The sequence below is a fragment of the Cyprinodon tularosa genome, unplaced genomic scaffold (genome assembly GCF_016077235.1).
Source record: "Cyprinodon tularosa strain WSP-4 unplaced genomic scaffold, ASM1607723v1 ctg228, whole genome shotgun sequence".
NCBI lineage: Eukaryota > Metazoa > Chordata > Actinopteri > Cyprinodontiformes > Cyprinodontidae > Cyprinodon > Cyprinodon tularosa.
In genome coordinates, this window is record NW_024038851.1 from 542,194 (window position 1) to 563,346 (window position 21,153).

The 21,153-nt window shown below is 37.6% G+C and overlaps 2 protein-coding genes across 2 annotated transcripts; both read left to right on the plus strand.

Annotated features, from left to right (window-relative positions):
- Window positions 1–5,878: 5,878 nt before the first annotated feature.
- Window positions 5,879–10,807, plus strand: zgc:153018 (uncharacterized protein LOC767701 homolog). The gene is made up of 4 exons (XM_038286621.1): window positions 5,879–6,319; window positions 7,367–7,504; window positions 8,118–8,196; window positions 9,702–10,807. Exons 1-4 carry the CDS (start codon window positions 5,997–5,999, stop codon window positions 9,897–9,899), a joined length of 738 nt encoding a protein of 245 aa, XP_038142549.1. The 5' UTR covers window positions 5,879–5,996; the 3' UTR covers window positions 9,900–10,807.
- A 3,652-nt stretch (window positions 10,808–14,459) lies between these two features.
- On the plus strand, window positions 14,460–19,584 carry si:ch211-107m4.1 (heterogeneous nuclear ribonucleoprotein U-like protein 2). Its single transcript, XM_038286627.1, has 11 exons — window positions 14,460–15,062; window positions 15,699–15,775; window positions 15,852–16,094; window positions 16,178–16,290; window positions 16,390–16,656; window positions 16,958–17,080; window positions 17,177–17,278; window positions 17,362–17,530; window positions 17,693–17,917; window positions 18,008–18,060; window positions 18,988–19,584. The coding sequence occupies exons 1-11, from the start codon at window positions 14,590–14,592 to the stop codon at window positions 19,063–19,065; spliced, it is 1,923 nt and encodes a 640-aa protein (XP_038142555.1). The 5' UTR covers window positions 14,460–14,589; the 3' UTR covers window positions 19,066–19,584.
- Window positions 19,585–21,153: the final 1,569 nt, after the last annotated feature.

Below are 21,153 nucleotides of genomic sequence, written 5' to 3' on the forward strand. Positions count from 1 at the left end.
CTTAGTATTTTCACTGGGACTTATAAACAAAAAGCAACTTCACATGACATTGTATCAACACTGGTCCAGAGAAGTCACGGCATTTATATAACACGTGTTTCTATTTTGCGTTATCACTGAGGCTAGAAGCATTGCTTAAGTAACAGGGACACTACCTATTTCACCATAATACATAAACATTGTGAGTTTTGATTCCCTTGAAAGTCATAATGACAGGCAGAAGAGCCTTTAAATCTTTTTTTCTGTAAAGAGGAGTACAGTTTAAAGTATATATATATATTTTTTTATGTTTGAAAAAGGGATATGTTTTAAGATAGTACGCATAGTAATATATAGTAAGTATCATGGAAAAAGGGAATTCTAGTAACTTGATTCAAAATATAAAATTTAGATTATTAAAAACATTGAGGGATATGCTTCAAGTATTTATTTATGCTAATTTTGAATAATAGTTTAAAAGAAAAAAATATATCATTTTTAGAAATATATGTAAAATAAAGACATGACAGCCCTCTTAAAAGTCAATGTCCCTGACAGTATATGCACTCAGTTTTTTGTTCCCTTTTTTTGAATTAAATCAAATCAAATGTTCTTTTATTGTGATTATGCAATGTACAACAGGATTAGAGCTTCTCCACTTTTCAGTACAAAACAAATCAAAGATTCCAATCAAAAATACTACTATTAAAAAACAAAGTGAAAAATAAGAAGTAAGCCCTGGTACTAGTGATGAGGTTCACCAGAAGGTTGGTGAACCTCATCTTCCTCTTCACTACACTTCATAGATCCTCTAATAAGGTCAGTTCATGGGAGGCTGTAGATCAATCAAGCTCAATAATGCTATGCTTATTAAAGCAGTGTTTGGTATATTTGGGCAGGTTCCAAGTCCTATCACAATATGAAATCAGTAAAAAAGTTCATCTGGAGTGGGAAGCATCAAGTGCTCCTAATAGGTCACTTCTGCACAGTTTTATTTCTGCTCCTCTCCAACCACAATCGGATGTCTTGATTTCCAAATAAAATGGTATTTTTTCTTTGATACGCAAATGTTACTTTTCATGTGAAAATGATTTAGGTAATGTTATTTACAGGTGGTGGACAAATATTTGAAAAACTGACTTGGATTCAGTTCAAGAAGGCACAAAAAAAAAAACACCAACTGTGTTTTGAATTCATTTTAACATTCAGGAATGAATGTGAGATTTGGAAAGAAAGAGAGCTTCTGGAGACCTACAGCCAAATTCAACTTGTCAGATTCCTTTTGGAAATAAATTTAAAGCAGATAAAAACAAGCATTTCATCAAGCCAGAATGTCTGTATTATTATTTATTAACAGATCAAATGTAATACTCAAATGTTAAATGTGTTTTAAATAGATTTATGCACAACCTTACTATCAAAAGAAATAAAAGACTGAAACGTCACTTTTGGTGACATTACTACTCAAGTAACTTAACCTTGCAATAACCTTTGAAAGTATTTAAAAGGACTATATTTGAGGGATTAGCGAATTGGAAACAATAAACTCCTAATATGTTGAATGTCAGGTAGCATTTATGATAATCCTTTAAATTCGCACAGCAGAGGCCTTGTTGCTATAAAGCAGAGGTCACGTCTTTGGTACGTGCTCAAGAATGGATTTGTCACCATTCAAACCCAGGTTTAAAAACCATGCAAGGCAGCCCAAAGCCCACTTCTCTCATTTAAAAACAGCACAAACTATTTTTTGATAAAATAAACGGTCAGTTCAGGTGTTTTACAAAATATGTGATTCAGGAAATTGTCCATATACCAAACTGAAAGATTGTTTAAAGTAATGGATTATAATTAAAAATGTCTCCAAACTTTTACTGGTTGATGATTTTCTTTTTTCTTACCCCGCTGATTTTTAATCGGTTACCCCTGCTATAAAAGTTAGCGATACAATCTGAGGATTGTAATTGTAAACTTTGGAATCTGTAATTTTAGTCAGAAATGCGATGATGATGATGATGATGATGATGATGATGATGATGATGATGATGATGATGATGATGATGATGATGATGATGATGATGATGATAGGGGTTTGTTTACAAATCAATGCTAGATTTTAATAATAAAATAAGGCATAGGTTTATCCTGCCTTTTTTTTCCAGAAATAGGCCAATGCATGAATGATTCTCAGAAAAGTATATACCTTAAAGAATTAAAGTTCCACAGACAATCATCCGATCCATAAACGCCCCATTCATTGGCTTTGAAAAAGAAGATGGTGGACTATTTTGGCTAGATAGGGTGATCGATGGTCCCATTAATGAACGGCGTCACCTGGTCGTTCAAGATAACCGTCCTAATTGCCTCGTCAGACTTGTCATGCCTGTCATGTCGCTGTTAAATCTCTCTCAATCTCAAAAGAACGTTTTAATCCTAATAAACCATCTATCTATATTTGTACAAGAACTGCTTTAATTTGGAACCAATGCCTAGGCTGCGAAGGGGGCAGGAAATACAATGAAAGGAAGTTTGTCCATGTCTGCCTAAATAGGAGCTTTATTTTGAAGGGGAATGAACATGAGGGCCCACCCATTGCTCTTAGTTTACGCCTTTAAATTTTCTCTTAATTTTCTCTTAATTCTCCAACCATATCAAAATATTACAGTGTGTTCTTAGATCAAGGACACCTCTCTCATTCCTTTCCCAAATCTTTGTCACGTACATAATGAAGATGACTTTTTTTCCTGAGAGAAGAACTGCGCTAATTAGATCAACTGCTTGGGAAAACATTCGTTTTGACACATTACAGACAGGTATTATAAGGGTCTAACAGACTCACACATCATCAATAAAAATAATCCTAACACCATTAAACAAAATGTGTAATGTTATTTTCATTTTGAGAATGAGAACAAAAAAAGAGAAGCAGTTTAATAAAAAATTAAATTTTTGTTTAGTTTTTTTTTTTTGCACAAAATGGCAAAACAGCTTGTTTTTTGTTTCAGCTGATGATTTTTATGTAAACAGACTGATGGAAAGTACCTTGTCCTTTATATCAAACAGATTGTATTACTGTTTAATATGAAACAATTGACTTTAAGTTGGTGAGAATAAGGCCCGTCAGTGACACCTAAACCTTGAAGTAGTCTCTTTCTCTTAAAATCATATCAGGCTTTTACAAAGCAAGGAAATTGAACACATCTTCTGTCATTAGTAAGCTTATCCAGCTACACTGAAGGTTTTCTTATAGCTGTAGTTGAAGATAAATTAAATGTTAAGTGATATATAGATTATTATGATGTATGAGTCTGGTGGTGGGATTTAGCCCAGCAGCACAAGTGCTGAAATAGCTCAGTTGGGAGAGGGTCAGACTGAAGATCTGAAGGTCCCCGGTCCAATCCCATGTTTCTACAAAGACCTGACATCCTCTTTACAGTGGTGTTATGTACATGATTGTTACACAGGGAAAGAATGAGATTGATAGCTTTTTTGCACCTAAATAGTAAAAAGAAGACTTTATCACACAAGGACAGTTAAGCACAAAGGCAATGTTTTTCAGGTGCACTGTAGTCTTGACAAGTTTGCCCATTCATTTACAAATAATAAACCTATCTCGGTGATCCATTAATATGCCACACTCTGTTTATCATTCAAGCTCCACTACTGTTTAATATGAAACAATCCAATTTTAGTTGATGCGAATTAGCCCTCTCAGTGGTACCTACACCTTGCAATAGTCTCTTTTTCTGTAAAATCATATCAAGCTTTATCTAAGTAAGGAAGGGAATACATCTGTCATTAGTTAGCTTATTCTGCTGCATTGAAGTAGTCCTCATATTGGTGATTAACCGGATGTAAAGTGATTTGTTGTAACTGATGTAACGACTCTGGTGCCCAGATTTAGATCAAAACAATAAATCCTGATTGCAATGTTTTTTTTAATTAAATCTAGATGTTCTTTGATGGTGGATACAGCAAAAGTGTCTGCAGGCATTTGACATGCATTTCTCCAATGTAGGTCATCTGCAGAAATGTGTCATGACGTAGGTGGTTTATGTCACAGATGGTAGACCTGCCACAAACGAAGATTTTCTGTGTAAAAGATGTAACACTTCACAAAGAAATTTGTATATTCCTGAAAATAGAGGTATTTCATATAATTCTGTAACAAAAATTATTTATATTGATAACATATACATATAAAATCAATGCCTAAAGAAAAGCCAGCCTTTTTTTTAGTTAAACTTAAACAATATCTTACTTTACTCTTTTTTTTACTTTTCTTTTTAGTTTTTTTTTATCTACTCTGTGATCTTCCACACAATAAAAGGCCAATTTCCCCTACACTGAAGAAAAAAAAACTATAATATAAATATATAAAGCCTTCTCTACATTTATTATTTTAATTTGTAAAATGTTTTCTCTGTATCTTACTAATTCCCTCACCCATCTCAAGTTACAATGTCTGATTTTGCTTCCATACCCACACCTTGAATTAATAGTTCTTGTAAATTCACAATGTTTTACAGTTACAAGTTCAGGCATTTGTAATTTCATTAGAAAACAAAGCTAAAGGTAGCTTAAAATTTTAGTGAAATTCTTTATTTTAAATGATGAAAGACTTTGAAATCATTTGAAAGGATTAAAGGATAAATGTGTCAACATCTACAGAAAAACTCTTTTATGCTTCATTCTTTAGTCACATTGAGCTGTGTCTTCATAGCCACAGCTGCAGCTGTATGGTTGAGATAGCTAAGTAATTGTTATGAGATAGTATCTCATAAGTATGAGATATTATCTCTTTATTATGAGATACTATCTAATAATTATGAGATTTTTTTGTTTTTCATAAGAGTTCCGGAAAGGATCTTCCATACATATAAGACTTTTCCCAACAAAATTCTGGACAGCTTAATGATGTAGAAGATATATATTTATTTGTAGAATATATATATGTATTTGATACTCCTTGGTATATTAGTTTTTATTTATTTGTTTGTTTTCATTTTTACAAAGCGACTGAACAAACGGGTGAGAAAGACCACTTCTGCCCTGGGTTGCGCTCTGGACTCAGTGGAGGAAGTGTCTGAGAGGAGGTAGCTGTCCAAGCTTACATCATCATGGACAACACCTCTCACCCCCTGCACCAGTCTGTAGAGGAGCTGAGCATCTCCTTTAGTGAAAGACTTTTACTACAGGAGCGCTACCACAGGTCATTCATCCCTGCTGCCATCACACTCTACAATGCAACACTATAACGGCAATAACTTGTGCAATTACTATTTAATACCCTGTGCACTAACCTGTTGTATATTTGATGCCCAGTCTAATATATATATATATATATATATATATATATATATATATATATATATATATATATATATATATATATATATATATATATATATATATATATATATATATATATATATATATATATATATATATATATAAAGATACCCATCTATATGCATACCCATTTAACACCATGTGCAATAACCCTGTATACTAATCCTGTTAAATAAGAGACTTCAATATATATGTGGATGCACTGTATATACCCCGATGCATCATTTCCTCCTTTAGATATCTTCTTCTTTTTGACTATTGAGGCGATGTAACGAGTACATTTCTCCACTGTGAGATCAATAAATTCAATCAATCAATCAGCAACTTTTCTACATAACTCCTGGCACATATTCTGACTGAGCTTTATTCTGTTTTCAATCTGTTGTTTTGCAATAACAAACAAGTTATTGCAAAAAAAAAAAAAAAAAAAAAAATCATCAAGCTGAACAGCGCTGTAGAATATGAGTCAGAGTGATCACTCTGTCGTTTTTCTCCCTCTCTGTTGGTACGTGCAGGCCGTGAATAGCGTCCGCCCCGCCCATTTTTTCAATACGTCACCCTCCTCTCTAGAAAACGCTTCAGCTGCCTGTGTGATGTGCTGACATTAGACTTTTCTGCTCCATCCCGAATCCGCCCATTTTCTTTACCCTTGTCTGTGAACCTCCGGCATGGAGCTGGACCGCCGGCTGCTGCTAATTCACTGCGCCGCTCACGCCCTCTCATTTGCGGCGGGGCTTCTGGTGGTCGTCCCGCTGGCTTTTAACGGCTCTGCATTCAAAGGCCGCTGTGCCCTCTTCTCCAGCGGATACTGGAGGAAAGAAGACCGGGTCGAGTTTACGGGACAACCCGAGGAGTTGTCGCACCTGGTGGTGCAGCGGTGGGGCCCTCCGGAGGCATGCCAGCTCGCCACTTTTGTGGGCATTTTTACCACTCTGTACGGGGCTGCGCAGGGCTGGAGGTGCCTCCTCTATCTGCACGGAAGGCATGATGAGTGAGTCCACGGAGGGGCTTTATTATCACCATAGCAACAGTCTCATCAGAATAAATACAGTAAATGCATGTCTCCCCAGAGTAAACCTATTTGCACTAGAGGCCTAATAGACAGGTTATTACTATTTTACGAATAAGTAACAGCATCGAATTAAATTATGATAAACTTAAAAATATATATATTCGTGCTAGAGTTGATTACATATAAAATAAGTTAACAAAAAAATATAAACACCCAGACAAAATGTTGATAACAGATATATTTTTGTTTTTTTCTAAAATTATAATGAATGTTATGATTGAGCATTTCATTTTGTTAGTGATTTAAAACCTATGATTCACGCCTAAAACTTACATATATCACAAGTTTCAGTTTTCCCTCTTTTTAGCAGTTTTGTTTGCTATCTATCTATTTTTATCTTTATTTATCTAATATTAGTCTGCTTATTTACATTGCCTATTAAATAGAGCTTATGGAAAATCAAAAGAGCTACAAGCAACTTAATACATAATTGGATAAATTAAAATACAATTGTATTTAGAAAACTGGAAATAAACAATATCCAATCATTTAACAACAACATATTAAATATACGTTTAAGTCGTAGGATACCATTATGTTCAAATATAGTTCTAGATCCAAAATTATTATTTTCTTAAATATTTTAAAGTTCATGTGCTACAGTCACAGATTCAATAATTTGAACTGTAAAGAGGGTGCTTTTGACTCCAGTGAAGGCGGAAAAAAGGTTATTCACTAACATAATCCTTTTAAAGAGGTAAATATCTTGAATTATTAATATATAACTAGCAGTGATCTAAGTTATGTGGTATTTTAATATATAAATTAATATTCTAGCTTTTGAGCCCTACATCTGATTATGTATTTAAAACTATGTACGGATTTATAAGGCATAAGAATTATTTAAAGTTGAAATTTGAGACTGAAAAGTGTTTAAAAAAAAATCTCTGCAGTAAAATTTCTGACCCTTTTATCTCATGAACACTTTCTGAGTAGATGTTTGTTCTTATGTGTTCCTCCTTCCAGCACTCTGTTTTCATCCTTCCTCACGGTCCTGCTGAGTGTCTGTGTTCTCTTCCTGTCTGCTGGCTCCAGCGTCATTTTGTCTCTTGGATTCAGCTCCTGGTGTAACACAGTCACAGATGATGACAAACGTCCCTATAGGTAAATCCTTTATGGTTTTATGAACTAAATTTATCAGATGGTAAATTTTTTAATAGACAAGGAAAATAGTTAACCTTTGCAGTTTGTTAATGCCTAATATTCCAAACAGCTAGTCTGGCCAACCAGACTGAATTAGTGAGGGTAATGTTACTCTGGCCTGAGGTGGAACTTTACGATGTTTAACTCTTAGCGCCAGAATTACCCATAATACAGCAGAGCTTTTCTGCTAGCATAACAGCAAGCTGGCGACCAGAAGGGAGCAAGGTGGTAATGAATATTAAGTACTAGAGAATAAACCTATAGGCACAACCGACAGAAATCTTTCACTGGAGAGGGTTATTTTTGACAGCTTGACATGTTTCATGGCCTAAAACATAATAAGAAACTTGGGAGTTTTTGCTATACATATGTAGTTAACTGATTGGTTCCAACCTGATGATGCTGACCCTGAAATCTAGCTCTACCAGCTCTTTACCAGACTGAAACGTTGTAAACACTGCATATCAGTCTGGTGGCCAGGCTATCAGATTACAGGTGAAACAAACCTTTTTTGAACCACAATAATCAGTCTTAGTAATATTGTCTTTTCCCTTGAATGCTTGTTTATGTTCAGTTGTGCAGAGTCCCAGTCCGTCCCCCTCTACCTGGATGTTAACACCTCTACGTTCTACACAGATCTTAGTGTGGCACAGGTAGGAGCTCAGAGCAAAACACACAACAGAAACCCAGCATGTTATGAACTGCATTTTTATTATGTCTTCAAGTAGCTTTAAAAAAAATTTACACTGCAGAATAATAGTCTATGTGGTATAAACTTTTAATTGCTGTAGTATGTTAAGGGGAACATTTTTGTCTGTTTTTTGATTAAGTGTGATGGATCTGTTTTGGAAAAAGATATAATTTCATCATATTCCATCATATTTCCCCTGTTCTTCACCAACTCCATTGGCTCCCAGTTCACTTCAGAATTCAATTTAAAATCCTTCTCTATACTTTCAAAGCCATCCATAACCTTGCTCCTCCATATCTGTCAGACCTCCTTCACATTGCCACCTCCTCCCGCTCCCTTAGATCCTCCTCCTCCATCCGCCTCACTGTACCCCCAGCTCGACTTGTCACCATGGGGAGCAGAGCCTTCAGCCGCTCTGCTCCCCAGCTCTGGAACTCACTTCCTCCCGACCTCCGCAGTATTGACTCTCTCCCCTTATTCAAAGCCAGACTCAAAACCCATCTGTTCCAGCTCGCTTATCTGTGAATACACTGCTCTTTTCCCTATCCATCATTGTTTTTTTTTGTTTTTAAGTTCCTGTATCTGTATTTTGTATTTTCATCTCTTTTTATTTATTTTTTTGTATTATTTGTAAAGTGACCTTGAGTGTCAAGAAAGGCGCTGTTAAATAAAATGTATTATTATTATTATTAATTTCCCTCTATGCTCAACTACAAAGGTGTATTCAGACCGAACGCTGTGAGGGCGGTGGATTGTCATAGTATGCAGCAGTGAATCTCTCTAGTAGCTCTCACCTCGTCCTACTAGATAGAACTGAGGTGTTGTCAAACAGCAGCACCACATGGAGAGAGCAGAGCGGGGATCGCTGAAGTGGAAAAATCTGAACTTTTCTATAAATTCTCGTCACAGCAACCAGTCAGTGACTGATTGTTGTTATGACGTAGATTAAACAAGTACAGCCAGGTCAAAGGAAATCAGATAAAGAAAGGATAAAGGATGAAATAAGGAATGCTCTGAAGAGGTTTTAAGGTCTCTTTTAAAAAAACTATTTTAATTTAGCCCTAGAGTACGGAATACTGTGAAACAATCATTCCAGCCACTAAATAAGGTAAAACATGCCAGCTGTTACATTTATTACCAACACAGGAATTACCAGCGTATGCCGACGTCCGAGAATGGGTCCCCTGCACCCTTGCATTTGCATCTGTTTTTTCCTGCTGGTCTTTCTAAAAACAAAAGATGCAGTTTGTTGTTTTTAACATGAGAAAATGTGAGATATGTTGCAATAAGGGGCAAAATCCCTCGACCAAGCAGTGTAATTATTAACCTATAAATGGTAAACTACACAGAAAAAAAGCTATGTTTGATACACACCCTATGGGTTGTACAGATTAGGTAGTGAATCCCTACTTTTTTGGGTTGGATTCTTTCAGACCTGTCATTTTGACTCTCTGTTTGCGTCTTCAGGCATCCCTGTGGTTTGTGACGGTTCTGTGGCTGGTTCAGTCCACCCTGGCCTTCCTTCGTCTCTACCATTCCCACAGAGAGCACATCAAGGGGCCTTGGCTGCACCGAGACAATGAGCTGCTGCTTGGACACAGTCCCTCTGACGGCGGCTCCCCGACTCCTCCTCTTCCCCCTGCAGCCCCAACAGTCTTCGTCTGAGAGAGGGAGGGAGGTAGTGGCGCATCTCCTTGCATTTAGCTCTGCCATTTATTTTCAGCCTCATTTTGTTCATTAAGACCCCACATAAGGTCCACTTTGAACATCTTACTGTTTATATGCCCAATCCTACTCAGCAGAGCCTAACGGCTCAGTTCTAAACATAAAATATCAGCAGGTAAGCATTAAGAACTGCAGCAAATAAATGCCAAAGATACAACATGCTGTAGCTTTTATTTTGCTCAAGAAATGTACCATTGTCAATGCTCATTCAAATGAATAGCAGAGTTTCTTTACTACACATTAGCACTCAGGCTGATTTAAGTTATTCTCATGATGTGAGCTTTCTTTTTAACTTTAGCACTAAAATGAAATGTAGACCTCTGCATTCTAATGCTATTCTTTTGGTAATTCTGTGCAATTTCTGTTTCCTCTTAAAAATGCTCTGAAAGAAGCATCAAATCCAGATTCAGAAATATATCACGAATTGTTAGATTCATCTGGTTCACTGCCAGCTCTTGAAGTTCTGCCTTTTTATACATGTTTGGTTTGCATGACTGTGAAAATATCAAAGTGTTTCAAATGGCTTGCAGGCAACTTGAAAACAAGTTTGACGCTCAGCTTTTCTTCTTTTTGGTTCATTTTAGTATCCTGCATGGCTACAACATCAACTGTTTATAATTTGTTCAATCAATAAGCTAAGTTACCTAATTAGAGCCAAACATCCATGGTTTACTGTGATTTACATATTCAACTCACAGATTTATCCTACAAAGTTTAATTGAAAACAGAAATCTGTCTGAAATGTTCCATTAAAGTTTACATTTCTTACAGTAAAATTAGACATGTTTTGGTTTAGAACTGTTAATTTCCTTTGTTTTGTGTGTGTGCGATAATATAGAATGTAGAGGGGGAAAAAGGCAAATTTCACTCAAAATTCCAAAAAATGGATTTGACCAAATTATTGGTGCCTCAACTTAAAGGAATAGTACACCCAAAACATGATTAGCCTTCATTTTCTACTCACCCCCATGCTGAACAACACTCTGGAGTACTTTTTTGATATCTCAAATGCATCTGGAGATCTGGGAGGCTTCTTGCTGTCTGCTGACATTCAAATAATGGAGGTCTATGGTGACCGAGACAGAAAGGTCCATAAAAGTCCACAAAAAACGTGTCAATATTCCTCCATACTGCTCGTCGCACATGCGCGCTCACGACGCTACGGAAGCCGGCAGACCAAGCCAGATGAAAGTGCGCATTCAGCGTCTGCTCTGCCGATAATGCAAGCGTAGAAGAAGAAATGTGCTGTTTACCTGTGCAAAGAAAGAAACAACGAAAGAAAAATGTCTGAGGACTTCAGTGTTGAGGAAGAGCATGAGTTCTTTGCCGAGCTGAATGCGCTGGTTTGGTCTGCCGGCTTCCGTAGCGTCGTGAGCGCGCATGTGCGCGCTTTCAGGAAATCCTATACACTACTGTTTATGCTCTAAAAACATTCTAAATGACTTCGTTTCGAATAAATTCTGGATGCTACCCACTCAGGACACTTGGAATACATTGGAAGAGCAGTATGGAGGAATATTGACACGTTTTTTGTGGACTTTTATGGACCTTTCTGTCTCGGTCACCATAGACCTCCATTATTTGAATGTCAGCAGACAGCAAGAAGCCTCCCAGATCTCCAGATGCATTTGATATATCAAAAAAGTACTCCAGAGTGTTGTTCAGCATGGGGGTGAGTAGAAAATGAAGGCTAATCATGTTTTGGGTGTACTATTCCTTTAAAGAAGCACAGCGTGAGCTGTTGAGTTTTGCAGAAGTGTGCCCCCTCTGGCGACATGTTAAAATGACACCAGCGGCTGGCATGGGAGAAGAGGAAAAGCACAGCAGTGTTTTTAATGGAGCATCTTAAGGGTGCCAATTATTTGTCAGATCTATTTTTTTTTTATAATATGGGTTTATGTCATAGTTGCCATAGTTTTTCCTCTGCTTATTTGTGCTGCTCCAACAAAAAGAAAATCAATCGATCTATGCCATAATATGTGGAATTGCTCTAACTTTTAGGACATTATCTCAGACGTACAAACAGTTTCCCTCATGACTGAGAGTGTAGAGATGAGAAGAAAAATGGAAAAAACAAAAGGGAACTCTTGTTGAAGAAGCTGTGGTATCAAATTGAGCTAAACAATGATAAACGTTTCTGAGTTTACTTTATTTCTGTCTTAACAGAATAGATCAGAAGCATAACAGTCTATCCTTCTAAATATGCTTTTTAAGTGCTTTACATATGACTTATCTGTGATACTGACAATGCTTCATTATATTTGTGCATTTAGCTGATGTTTATTCTAAAAGCATGATGTTTACATTTGTCCTGGAGTCCAACATTTTGCACAGTTGTGTCCTCATCAGGGATGAAAGACGTGTGTTCTGTTTTATTCAGATGAAGCACTAAGGTGCTTTAGTTGTGAAACAGCTGGTGAGGAAGAGCTACATGTTTTTGAGGAGGCTCACTGTGTGAGCATGACGTAAATGTTGTTTTTTGTTCACCACTGAGCCTCTGCTCCTGTGACGACTTTTATGATGGTGCTGTTAATGTGGACGGAGCTGCTCCAGCAATCTATTGATCAGCTTGGCTCTTTAACTTCTTTGCTGATCACTGGTAGCTTTGAGACAGAAAATGATGATGAAAAGTAAAAGTTGACTTTTCTAAGGATTTCTGTTAAAATGAGCCAAAGCTGATGCTTCTTCTGGTTGTCTAGAGCAGCTCTAATGAAACACAAACAGCGGAGCTGGAAGTCTAAAGTCAAGAAGGATCAGTTGGTTCTGTCACAGATTATTTATGAAATACTTTTTGTATTGTAACTTCACTTTTTACACCTCGTTATCCATTTGCTCTCATTTACTGTATTGTCATAGTTTGGATTTGTTATGTATTTAAATAAAACCCTTGCTCTTGTATTGTTTCCTTTTGTACTTTCATGAAACCAAAGCACCAAAGGTCACTCAGAGGAGAATCTGGTTCAGATGGTTATTAAACCAAGAAGAAGAATTTTTATATATATATATATATATATATATATATATATATATATATATATATATATATATATATATATATATATATATATATATATATATATATATATATATATATCAACTAGCACAGATAAACAATTGACAGATTTGAGAGTATAAAATCACACAGTGCTTCATAAAAAAAGACAACAGAAGATTATATAAAAGGTAAGTAAAATATGAAAATGCATCATCATAAATGTGCCATCAAGTTCTACTGTAGTCTGATATGCAATGTGCTTCTGCGAAACTCTGTTTTTTGAGTGTCAACTTTAATAGACACATTAAAATAAATGAGAAAATGGTTGGACAGAAGGAAGTTGCAACAGGAAACATTCCAGAATACTCTACAAAAAACAAATCAAACTGTAGGAACTTTAATATGCAAGCAAAACCATTGATTGAAAACCCAAATATGTAAGGATAATTCTTATCTCTGATCTGATGGGAGATATTCTGATTATTTCTCTGTCCATTTTCTACCTGGACTAATTTAAAACATGGGATCATGGTGGGCATTTTTTTTTCTCATAGAAAATAAAATTCTTTAACTTTTTTTTTTTTTTTTTACCGCATCTTCAATTCAAAGAAAATCAATTATTGTAAATTTCTGAAAATATACTATACCCTGCCTGAGCTGCTTACTTTATCAAGGTTTTAAACTTGTCATCTTTCTATGGAAGAAAGCCTCATCCCAGTTTATAACATTAGTTACTGTAAAGTGTTAACTAATTATGGGTGGTTTTAGGGCTCAATGAGTTTCTATTTATAAATATGATAGCATTTAAATAAAACATAACTAACATTATTTGAAGAATTTATTTAAGCCTTAAACCTTGGGTTCATAAATATTTTTTAAGGAAGCCACCCACAACCCCTGGCAAAAAAAAAAATATATTTTTAAATCTTAACATTATCTGAATCAGGACTTTCTCTCAGTTGTTCATTTTATTGGGAGGGGAAGCAGATTACAGACATGGTAAAAAATCTGCATCTGCAAAGAACTAAAAAACAAACAAAAAAAACACTAGAGTAGTCAGTAACAGGCCCTTCTTTAGCTCAAGCAGGTGTAAAAAATGTGAAATGCTGAGAAAAAAATAAAGTAGACTATTAATCCTGAAAATACTAATTCCCAAAACTAAACTAAGACCTGCATTAGATTACATCTGCTCTACCGTGTGCAGTTAAAAGTGATCACACCTTAGAGAGCTGTTTTTAAAAGACAAATTAAAAGATAACAAAAATGTTGTGAATTAATTGAGACATATAACCATAGACAAAATGCCTTTATAGTTTAAAAATGTGGATTATATTGGGAAATACAATAACGTTATCTCTATTCCAATAATGTCTTAACGTGCTTTAATATGGTATGACCAGATGGGGGCAGCAGAGCACTGAACGGAAAAAAGAACAACTAGTCAATACCCAGATTAAACTATAGGGGGCAGCATGTAACTTGAAGGAGCGTAACCGCCTGCTAATAAACTCCAAAAAGAAGACGAAGAAGAGAATAAACGGGGGGGGGGAATGTTTTGAATCATGCTCCTGTTTATTTTTTATTAAGTTATTTTTGTCATGAGCGAACCGTCTGCTTTATCTTGACGCCGCAAGAATGAAGTTAGCAGACATTAAGAAGTTAAAAGTGGCCGAACTGCGGTCCAAACTAACAGAACTGGGATTAGACTGCAGAGGACTGAAGGCTGATCTGGTGGATAGACTGTGGCATGCCTCCCAGCCAGGACAGACTCCAGAACAGGAGAAACCGCCAGACGACAACTCTTCAACACCGTCTGGACCCACAGAACCAGCTGAGGTTCTAGTTTCACAGTCTGAGTCCTCATCACCGCCGGAGGTGGACTGTGCTGCTGCGCCGTGTGAAGTAGTCCGAGGTAGAGAGTTCACGAACACCGCCACACAGACCGAACCAGAACCCGGTCCGTTAGCCGCAGTACCGCTGGGTTCCGGAGCAGAGACTGTCTGCAGGGTTAATGAGAAGCAGCTGGGCCTTTCCGGTGGTTCTGCTTCCGAGGAGACTGACAGAGGAAGAGCTTTCTACGAGTTCAAGGAGGAGATACGATACAAAAGGTTAATCATTAGAAACAAACACAGTTAAATAATAAATAATATAGTAGGTTAAACTATAGAGCTACACACTAATGAACAGTAGGTGGCGGTATGCACCTTTACGTTGTTTGCAATCCGCCAATCTAACGAAGAAGAAGAAACACTCCTGTTAGGATACAATTTAAGATGTAATGAAATCAAACCAGTGTAAATAAAACTAACACGATCTTTAATTAGTTAATTTAATAATAAATCCACTTAAATTGACCCTTTCATAAGTGTTAAAATAAATTAACTTAATGAAACAGGTTTAAAATTAGTTATGTGTTGATTTATTGGGGTTAATGGCATAGCACAAAATTGAAAACAGAGTTATAGTAGTTTCCCTTTAAATATTATTACAATACTTTGAATTATTACTGTTTTGCTGTTCTGCTAATATCAGAATAAAACTCAGGAAGGATTTGCTGTCTTAGGTCAATAGAATCTGGGTGAGATTTTACCCTCATCCAGAAATGTGTTTATGATATTCAGCTTGTAGCTGTTTTACTCCTTGGATTGTTTGTATTTCTATTTACTCTGTTCGTGTTCCAGTTTTTTGTATCACTCAGACTACAAAGTGTCTTAAATTGACAGCCTGTTATTTTTCTTTTTCAGATGCAAATCACCTCAACCTCCACAGGGCAAGGGAGAGGAAGAGGAGATGGATGAAGATAAAGTTAGATTAGATCCATGTGAGTCCAGACTTGGGTCCATTATTCTGTAGTTCTCCTAGAAATGTTGTTAAGACTCTGATTGTCATTCCCACAGATGGCTGTCACCTCCACTTTAAAGTGAGCTCTGATGGATCCTGTGGGGAGCCACGGTTCTGGGACCGGTTCCCCTTGCTGTGGTCTGGCTGCAAGCTCAGCCACGGCGTGCGGCAGGGCAGGGTGGGCTTTGAGGTTCGGCTGGAGAGAAAGTTGACGAATCTAGAGCCAGAAGCCCTACAAGCCAAGCAGGCGTATGGACTGAGAGTGGGCTGGTCAGGAGGAGAGTCCTCTCTTCTGCTGGGTAAGGATTGGCTCAATTTGATCTGATTTCATTTGAAGTTTGTTGAAAGACCTTTAGCTGCAGTCGTCTGTGTTTCTTATTAGGAGAGGATGAGCTCTCGTTTGCTTATGACTCCTGCGGTAAAAAAGTATCTGGTGGAAACGAAGAGGAGTACGGTGAGCCTCTGTCTGAGGGCGACATCATTGGCTGTTATGCTGTGGGTTCTTTTACCATTTTCTCTATTTTTAATGGTGCTTGGGTTGATTTTCTTAATTCTTCCTAATTGTGTTTCTTGTTTGTACTTTCAAAACCACAGTCTTTTTCTACAGATGGCGCTGTTGAGCTGTTTTTCCACAAGAACGGTCGTCTCCTGGGTCGAGCTTTTGCCCTGAGTGCCTCTGCTCTCCGTGCTCTAGTCTTGGTTCCTCATGTTCTCTGTCAGAACTGCTCAGTCCAATTGCTTCTGGACCCCATAGCCCCTTGGTGGTACCCAGGGCCGCCGGGGTTTACAGCACTGGCGGGGCTCGCTGCTGGTCAGAGAGAACGTGTCACAGCAGCTCCTACTTCCAAAGTGCAGTGTGAGGTTAGATGTTGGTTTTTGTTATTCACGTTTAAATCCTTGGGAGTTTTTGGAGCTTTTTTCAGCATTTCCTGTCTCCTTGAAGCTGAACTTCTCAGAATTTTGTGAAGCTTGGTTTGAAACAGATGAAACCTTGTCCGAAGTTATAGCAAGAAAAGGTTTTGTACCAGTTTCTTTGTCCTGCCTAAAGGTTTTACCAGAATGTGTGTTTTATTCTGGAGCATTTAGTCTTCGGTGTCCACCATGTTGAGACCTTTTCTATCCTAAATAAGGATTTTCAGTTGTGATCTTTCTGCCCCTGCAGGTGGTGATGATGGTGGGTCTTCCTGGTTCTGGGAAGAGCTTCTGGGCTCAGACTCTGATGAAGCAGCATCCAGAGAAGAAGTACAGACTGCTGGGAACAGAGGAGCTGCTTTCTTGTATGCTTGTCAGTTAAAACCTCAGCTTCTCTTTGCTTTAGCATTTTCAGAGATTGATCCACTGCAGAGCAGCTGATCTTTATAACCTGCATGCTTTTGTACAGAATGGTGGTCAGAGTGACAGCAGGCTGCAACAGGCCTCCCAGTGTCTGACCGATCTGATTAAGGTCGCTGCCGAGACTCCTGGAAACTACATCCTCGACCAGGTAACTCGGAGCATGACCTGAGAATTAAAACTCACTGTTTAAATGGTGAATGGGTGGTTTAACACAACCTTGCTTATTCCCAGTGCAACATCCTCTTCTCTGCACGTCGGCACAAGCTGCAGCTGTTTGCAGGCTTCAGACGGAAGGTGGTGGTGGTCTTCCCTCCTGCAGATGAGTGGAAGCGACGGCTACTGCAGCATCGAATGACTGATGGTGTGCACATCCCTCAAACCGCCCTGCTCAAACTCCAAGGTTTGACTTGTTTGCTCTTTATTGGATAAAAGGGTATTTTGTGCTGCAGCACATAAAATGTGTATAAGTTACTTTAACCAGGAGTAAAAACGCTTGATAGTCAGATCTTTTTTTGCCTGTTCAGACACAGCAAAGATGTATGCTGTCTTGTGTCGTCTTCAGTGAGCTGCAGTTTTCCAGAGCTACAGCCCGACCTGATGGAGGAGTTGGAGTATGTGGAGCTGCCGCAGGAGCAGGCTCAGATCCTCCTGATGGAGTACAAACAGGAGGCTCACAGACTGCTGCCCCCCGTCATCAAACCAGACAAGAAACCCAAATCGTACAAAAAAAGGCGTCGCTTTCAGTGGCCTCCAGCTTCAAACAGGAAGCAGTGGACAGCAGTCCATGGTTAGCCTCATATGTGAGAAATAATTTTTTTGAGAAATATTGGTTCAAAGTGTTAGCTGATATTCTTTTTTTGGCTGTTTGTCTTTGAAGGCTGGGCCGACCCTAGAAGTAACTTGCAGTTGTGGAGCCAGCAGCCGCGACATGTGAGTTTTTTTTCGTTCATATGTTAGCTTAAAGATGTTCATTGTTTGACGACTAACTAAATTTTTGATTTAGTGAAAAAAATATTTTGTTCTGTGTTCAAAATTAGTGATAAAAAAAAATCGGCTTCTTTAACTGCTGATAACTTTGATTTGTTTTGGTTTACACACTTGTACTGACCAGTCAAACCTCCATTAGAAATGAAATATGTATGTGATCAAATAATATTAAAAGATTACCATCAGGACTTAAGGTCAGTTTTTTTTAGGGCAGGAAGGATTATTAAAAAATGGATAAATATTAAAATGTTCAATATGATATATATGTCCATATTTGAAAGGATTCACTGAGATATAGGTTGGGGATCATTGTCTGTATGCAACTTGACTTACTCGCCTTAAGCTCAAAAATCTAACATCCTTTCTGGTCACTGAATGCACCACAAGTGAGCAGAGCCAGAAATGAACTGTGTTGTACACAAACGTCTGTTGGCTGTTCATTCCAGCTGCCGCTACTTGGGCAAACTGCCATAATCTCCTAAATCAGTCTGTAAACACATTGCAAATGAGGGCAGGAAAATAATTTTCAGATTAATATATATAAATTAGGACGGCACAATGGGTAGCAATGCCGCCTTGCAGCAAGACAAGTCAACAACAAATCACCAAAGGATTAGGCTTAGATATGTCACAAATTATGGTAAAATATGTCTAACAAAATTAAAGGCTAAAGTTTGGCCTCAGTTCTGAATTTATTATTTTATTCAGCCTGTTTTTTGCCATTTATCTGTAGAGGTTTAAAAATAAGGAAAAATGAATGAGTTCTAAAGGTAATTCTAGTTTAGTAATAGACAATGCTTTGGCTGCTGCACAACCAGCCAGTCCTCGGGTCTAACAACCAACTTTTCTTTCTTTTAACTTTCCTTTCAGTGGCCCCCGCCTTATCAACAGGAGAACTATGACTACAGCAGAAATGTTGGTTACAGCGGATACCAGAGTTACTCCTGAGTTAACATGGGACGATGAAAACGAGGCAGCTGCATCTGTGGACTTGGGATATTTTCTGATATGAATCGCTGCAGAGAATTAAGGCAGACCACAGGCCGAAAATCACCAGGCATCCCTCATTTTATAAATATTTTTATTGAAAAAAGATTGAAACAGTTTATTTTTGTTCTTTAGCTGGTGACGAGAAAGCCACAGAACAAAATGCATGAATGTCTAATTATAAACCCTGGGTTAGGAAGTAAAGCAATGGATGTGATGCTGGGATCTGACTAAGCAATCAGCAGCAGATGATTCTGTTTATATAGGAAAGCATCACAACCTTCTAATTCTACATCATCTAATGGGAGGAAAGCATTAGTCTGAGACGTGAGATCTTGTGCACAGTTGTCTTAAGTCAGCCATTACCTTCTGCAGGGGATTACAAAGTCCTGACCTGGTATTTTACTACAATCTTTCTGAAATTGACTTTATATTCATGTCTAATATTTTTAGGGTATAAAAAATAAAATGCAGCTGGTGCCTTTTTGTATCTTTTTTTTACCTACAAAGGTACTGACAAGAATTTGATTTGTCTTTGTGTGTGTTCATGTTGATGTTAGTAACTTTAGCAGGGGACCAATTAACTTTTAGCGATTTCCAGTCTCTTATACCACGGGTTCTGGAAGTGGGGCTCACAGGACGCTTTTCCAAATAATTTGACGGCCAAAATATATAGTGTATAAAATTTTGAGTGAGTTTCATGTAATAGATGTAAATTGTATTTATATAAAACATTCAGTTGTTCAAACGGAACTGAATTGTATAAAATGCAAAATTAAATAATCAAATTTTACTTTATTAATGTATAATTAAATATTGAGGGAAGTAATTAAGTGAATATGTATTTGTTGAGGGTTTCCAGTCTGTTATTTTTGAGGCCAGAGGCTGAAATGTTTGGGAACCCCTGTGCTACATTATAAAGTTACACAAACAGCAACACTTAAAGACTGCCTGCAGGTGAGTCCCTGAATGTTGGAATCCCCTCTTGTAGTGGAATAGAGGGTCGAGTGTCGATAGCAAAGCAGGCTAACATTAGCACCTTTCCACTACGGATGACTGCAGGAGGATATAATATTTGTGGAGATTAAGCTCTTGTGGGTTTCTCTGGCTTGAACAAAGAGCCCACACACAAAAAACAAGCCTCTTTCCCACTTTGGATTTTCTGACAAACTGGTTTAATGTTGCCAAGTACAATTTAAAGGAGAAGTCTGGTCATATTCAGAATTCAAACTTCTGAAAGAACTTTAAATATGAGACTATTACATACTGTTCAATAAATAATTGTTTTTAATTCAGTGTAATTTCATTTGAATGTGCTTTACTGTAGACATCTAGCCTGACGTAGTCCGACTCAATTCTAGTCAGAATATGAGTCTGATACTGCTCCATAGAGCTGTGATTATGGGGCGTGTTTTGAACGAACCAGGAAAAAAAATGCCTCTGCACTCAATTGGATAGACCTACAACCAATAAGAGCAACGGAGTGCGTGACGTATCTTAAGCGAGGCATAGTTGTTGTCCACAAAAATCAAAGCGTGCAGTTTCACGCCTAGAATAAGAAGATGAGACTTGATCGCGTTTCTCTGTTCCTCTTTTAAAATTAATTTGCTGTCGATATCTTCTAGAACAGACCTAATAGCAGAATCTACTCACCCAAACTCTCCAGCGGCAGCCATTATTGTTGTCACCCAAGCGCGCATTGGTCACGTGGTTGATAACGTTACTCTTGATCATCTGTCGATCATCGTATAAAGCCCGCCCTGACAATTTGATTGGATCGCCTGACAGTGGGCTTTAATACTCGCGCTACTATGGAGCAGAGCCAGACCGAACTTCCCCGAACTCAAACCTTGTGGGCGGGACTAAGTTCGGACTGGCACCCAGGCTAGTAGACATCCATGTTTGTCAAAGAACACTACTGCCACCTACTGGTTTGTGACGTCACGGTGCGATATCGGCTGTTGATCAAGTCCCAATGCTGTATCTGGTTTTTGTCCCAATGCGCTATTATTTAAGTCATCTTGAAGACATTCTTCAAAATATTGGCTA

Coding starts and splice junctions, on each gene's coding strand:
- si:ch211-107m4.1 (XM_038286627.1), top strand. CDS start 14,590: ATGAAGTTAGCAGACATTAAGAAGTTAAAAGTGGCCGAACTGCGGTCC. Junction 16,657..16,957: donor CTTCCAAAGTGCAGTGTGAG/GTTAGATGTTGG, acceptor CTGCCCCTGCAG/GTGGTGATGATGGTGGGTCT. Junction 17,081..17,176: donor AGCTGCTTTCTTGTATGCTT/GTCAGTTAAAAC, acceptor GCTTTTGTACAG/AATGGTGGTCAGAGTGACAG.
- zgc:153018 (XM_038286621.1), top strand. CDS start 5,997: ATGGAGCTGGACCGCCGGCTGCTGCTAATTCACTGCGCCGCTCACGCC. Junction 6,320..7,366: donor CTGCACGGAAGGCATGATGA/GTGAGTCCACGG, acceptor TCCTCCTTCCAG/CACTCTGTTTTCATCCTTCC. Junction 7,505..8,117: donor GATGACAAACGTCCCTATAG/GTAAATCCTTTA, acceptor GTTTATGTTCAG/TTGTGCAGAGTCCCAGTCCG.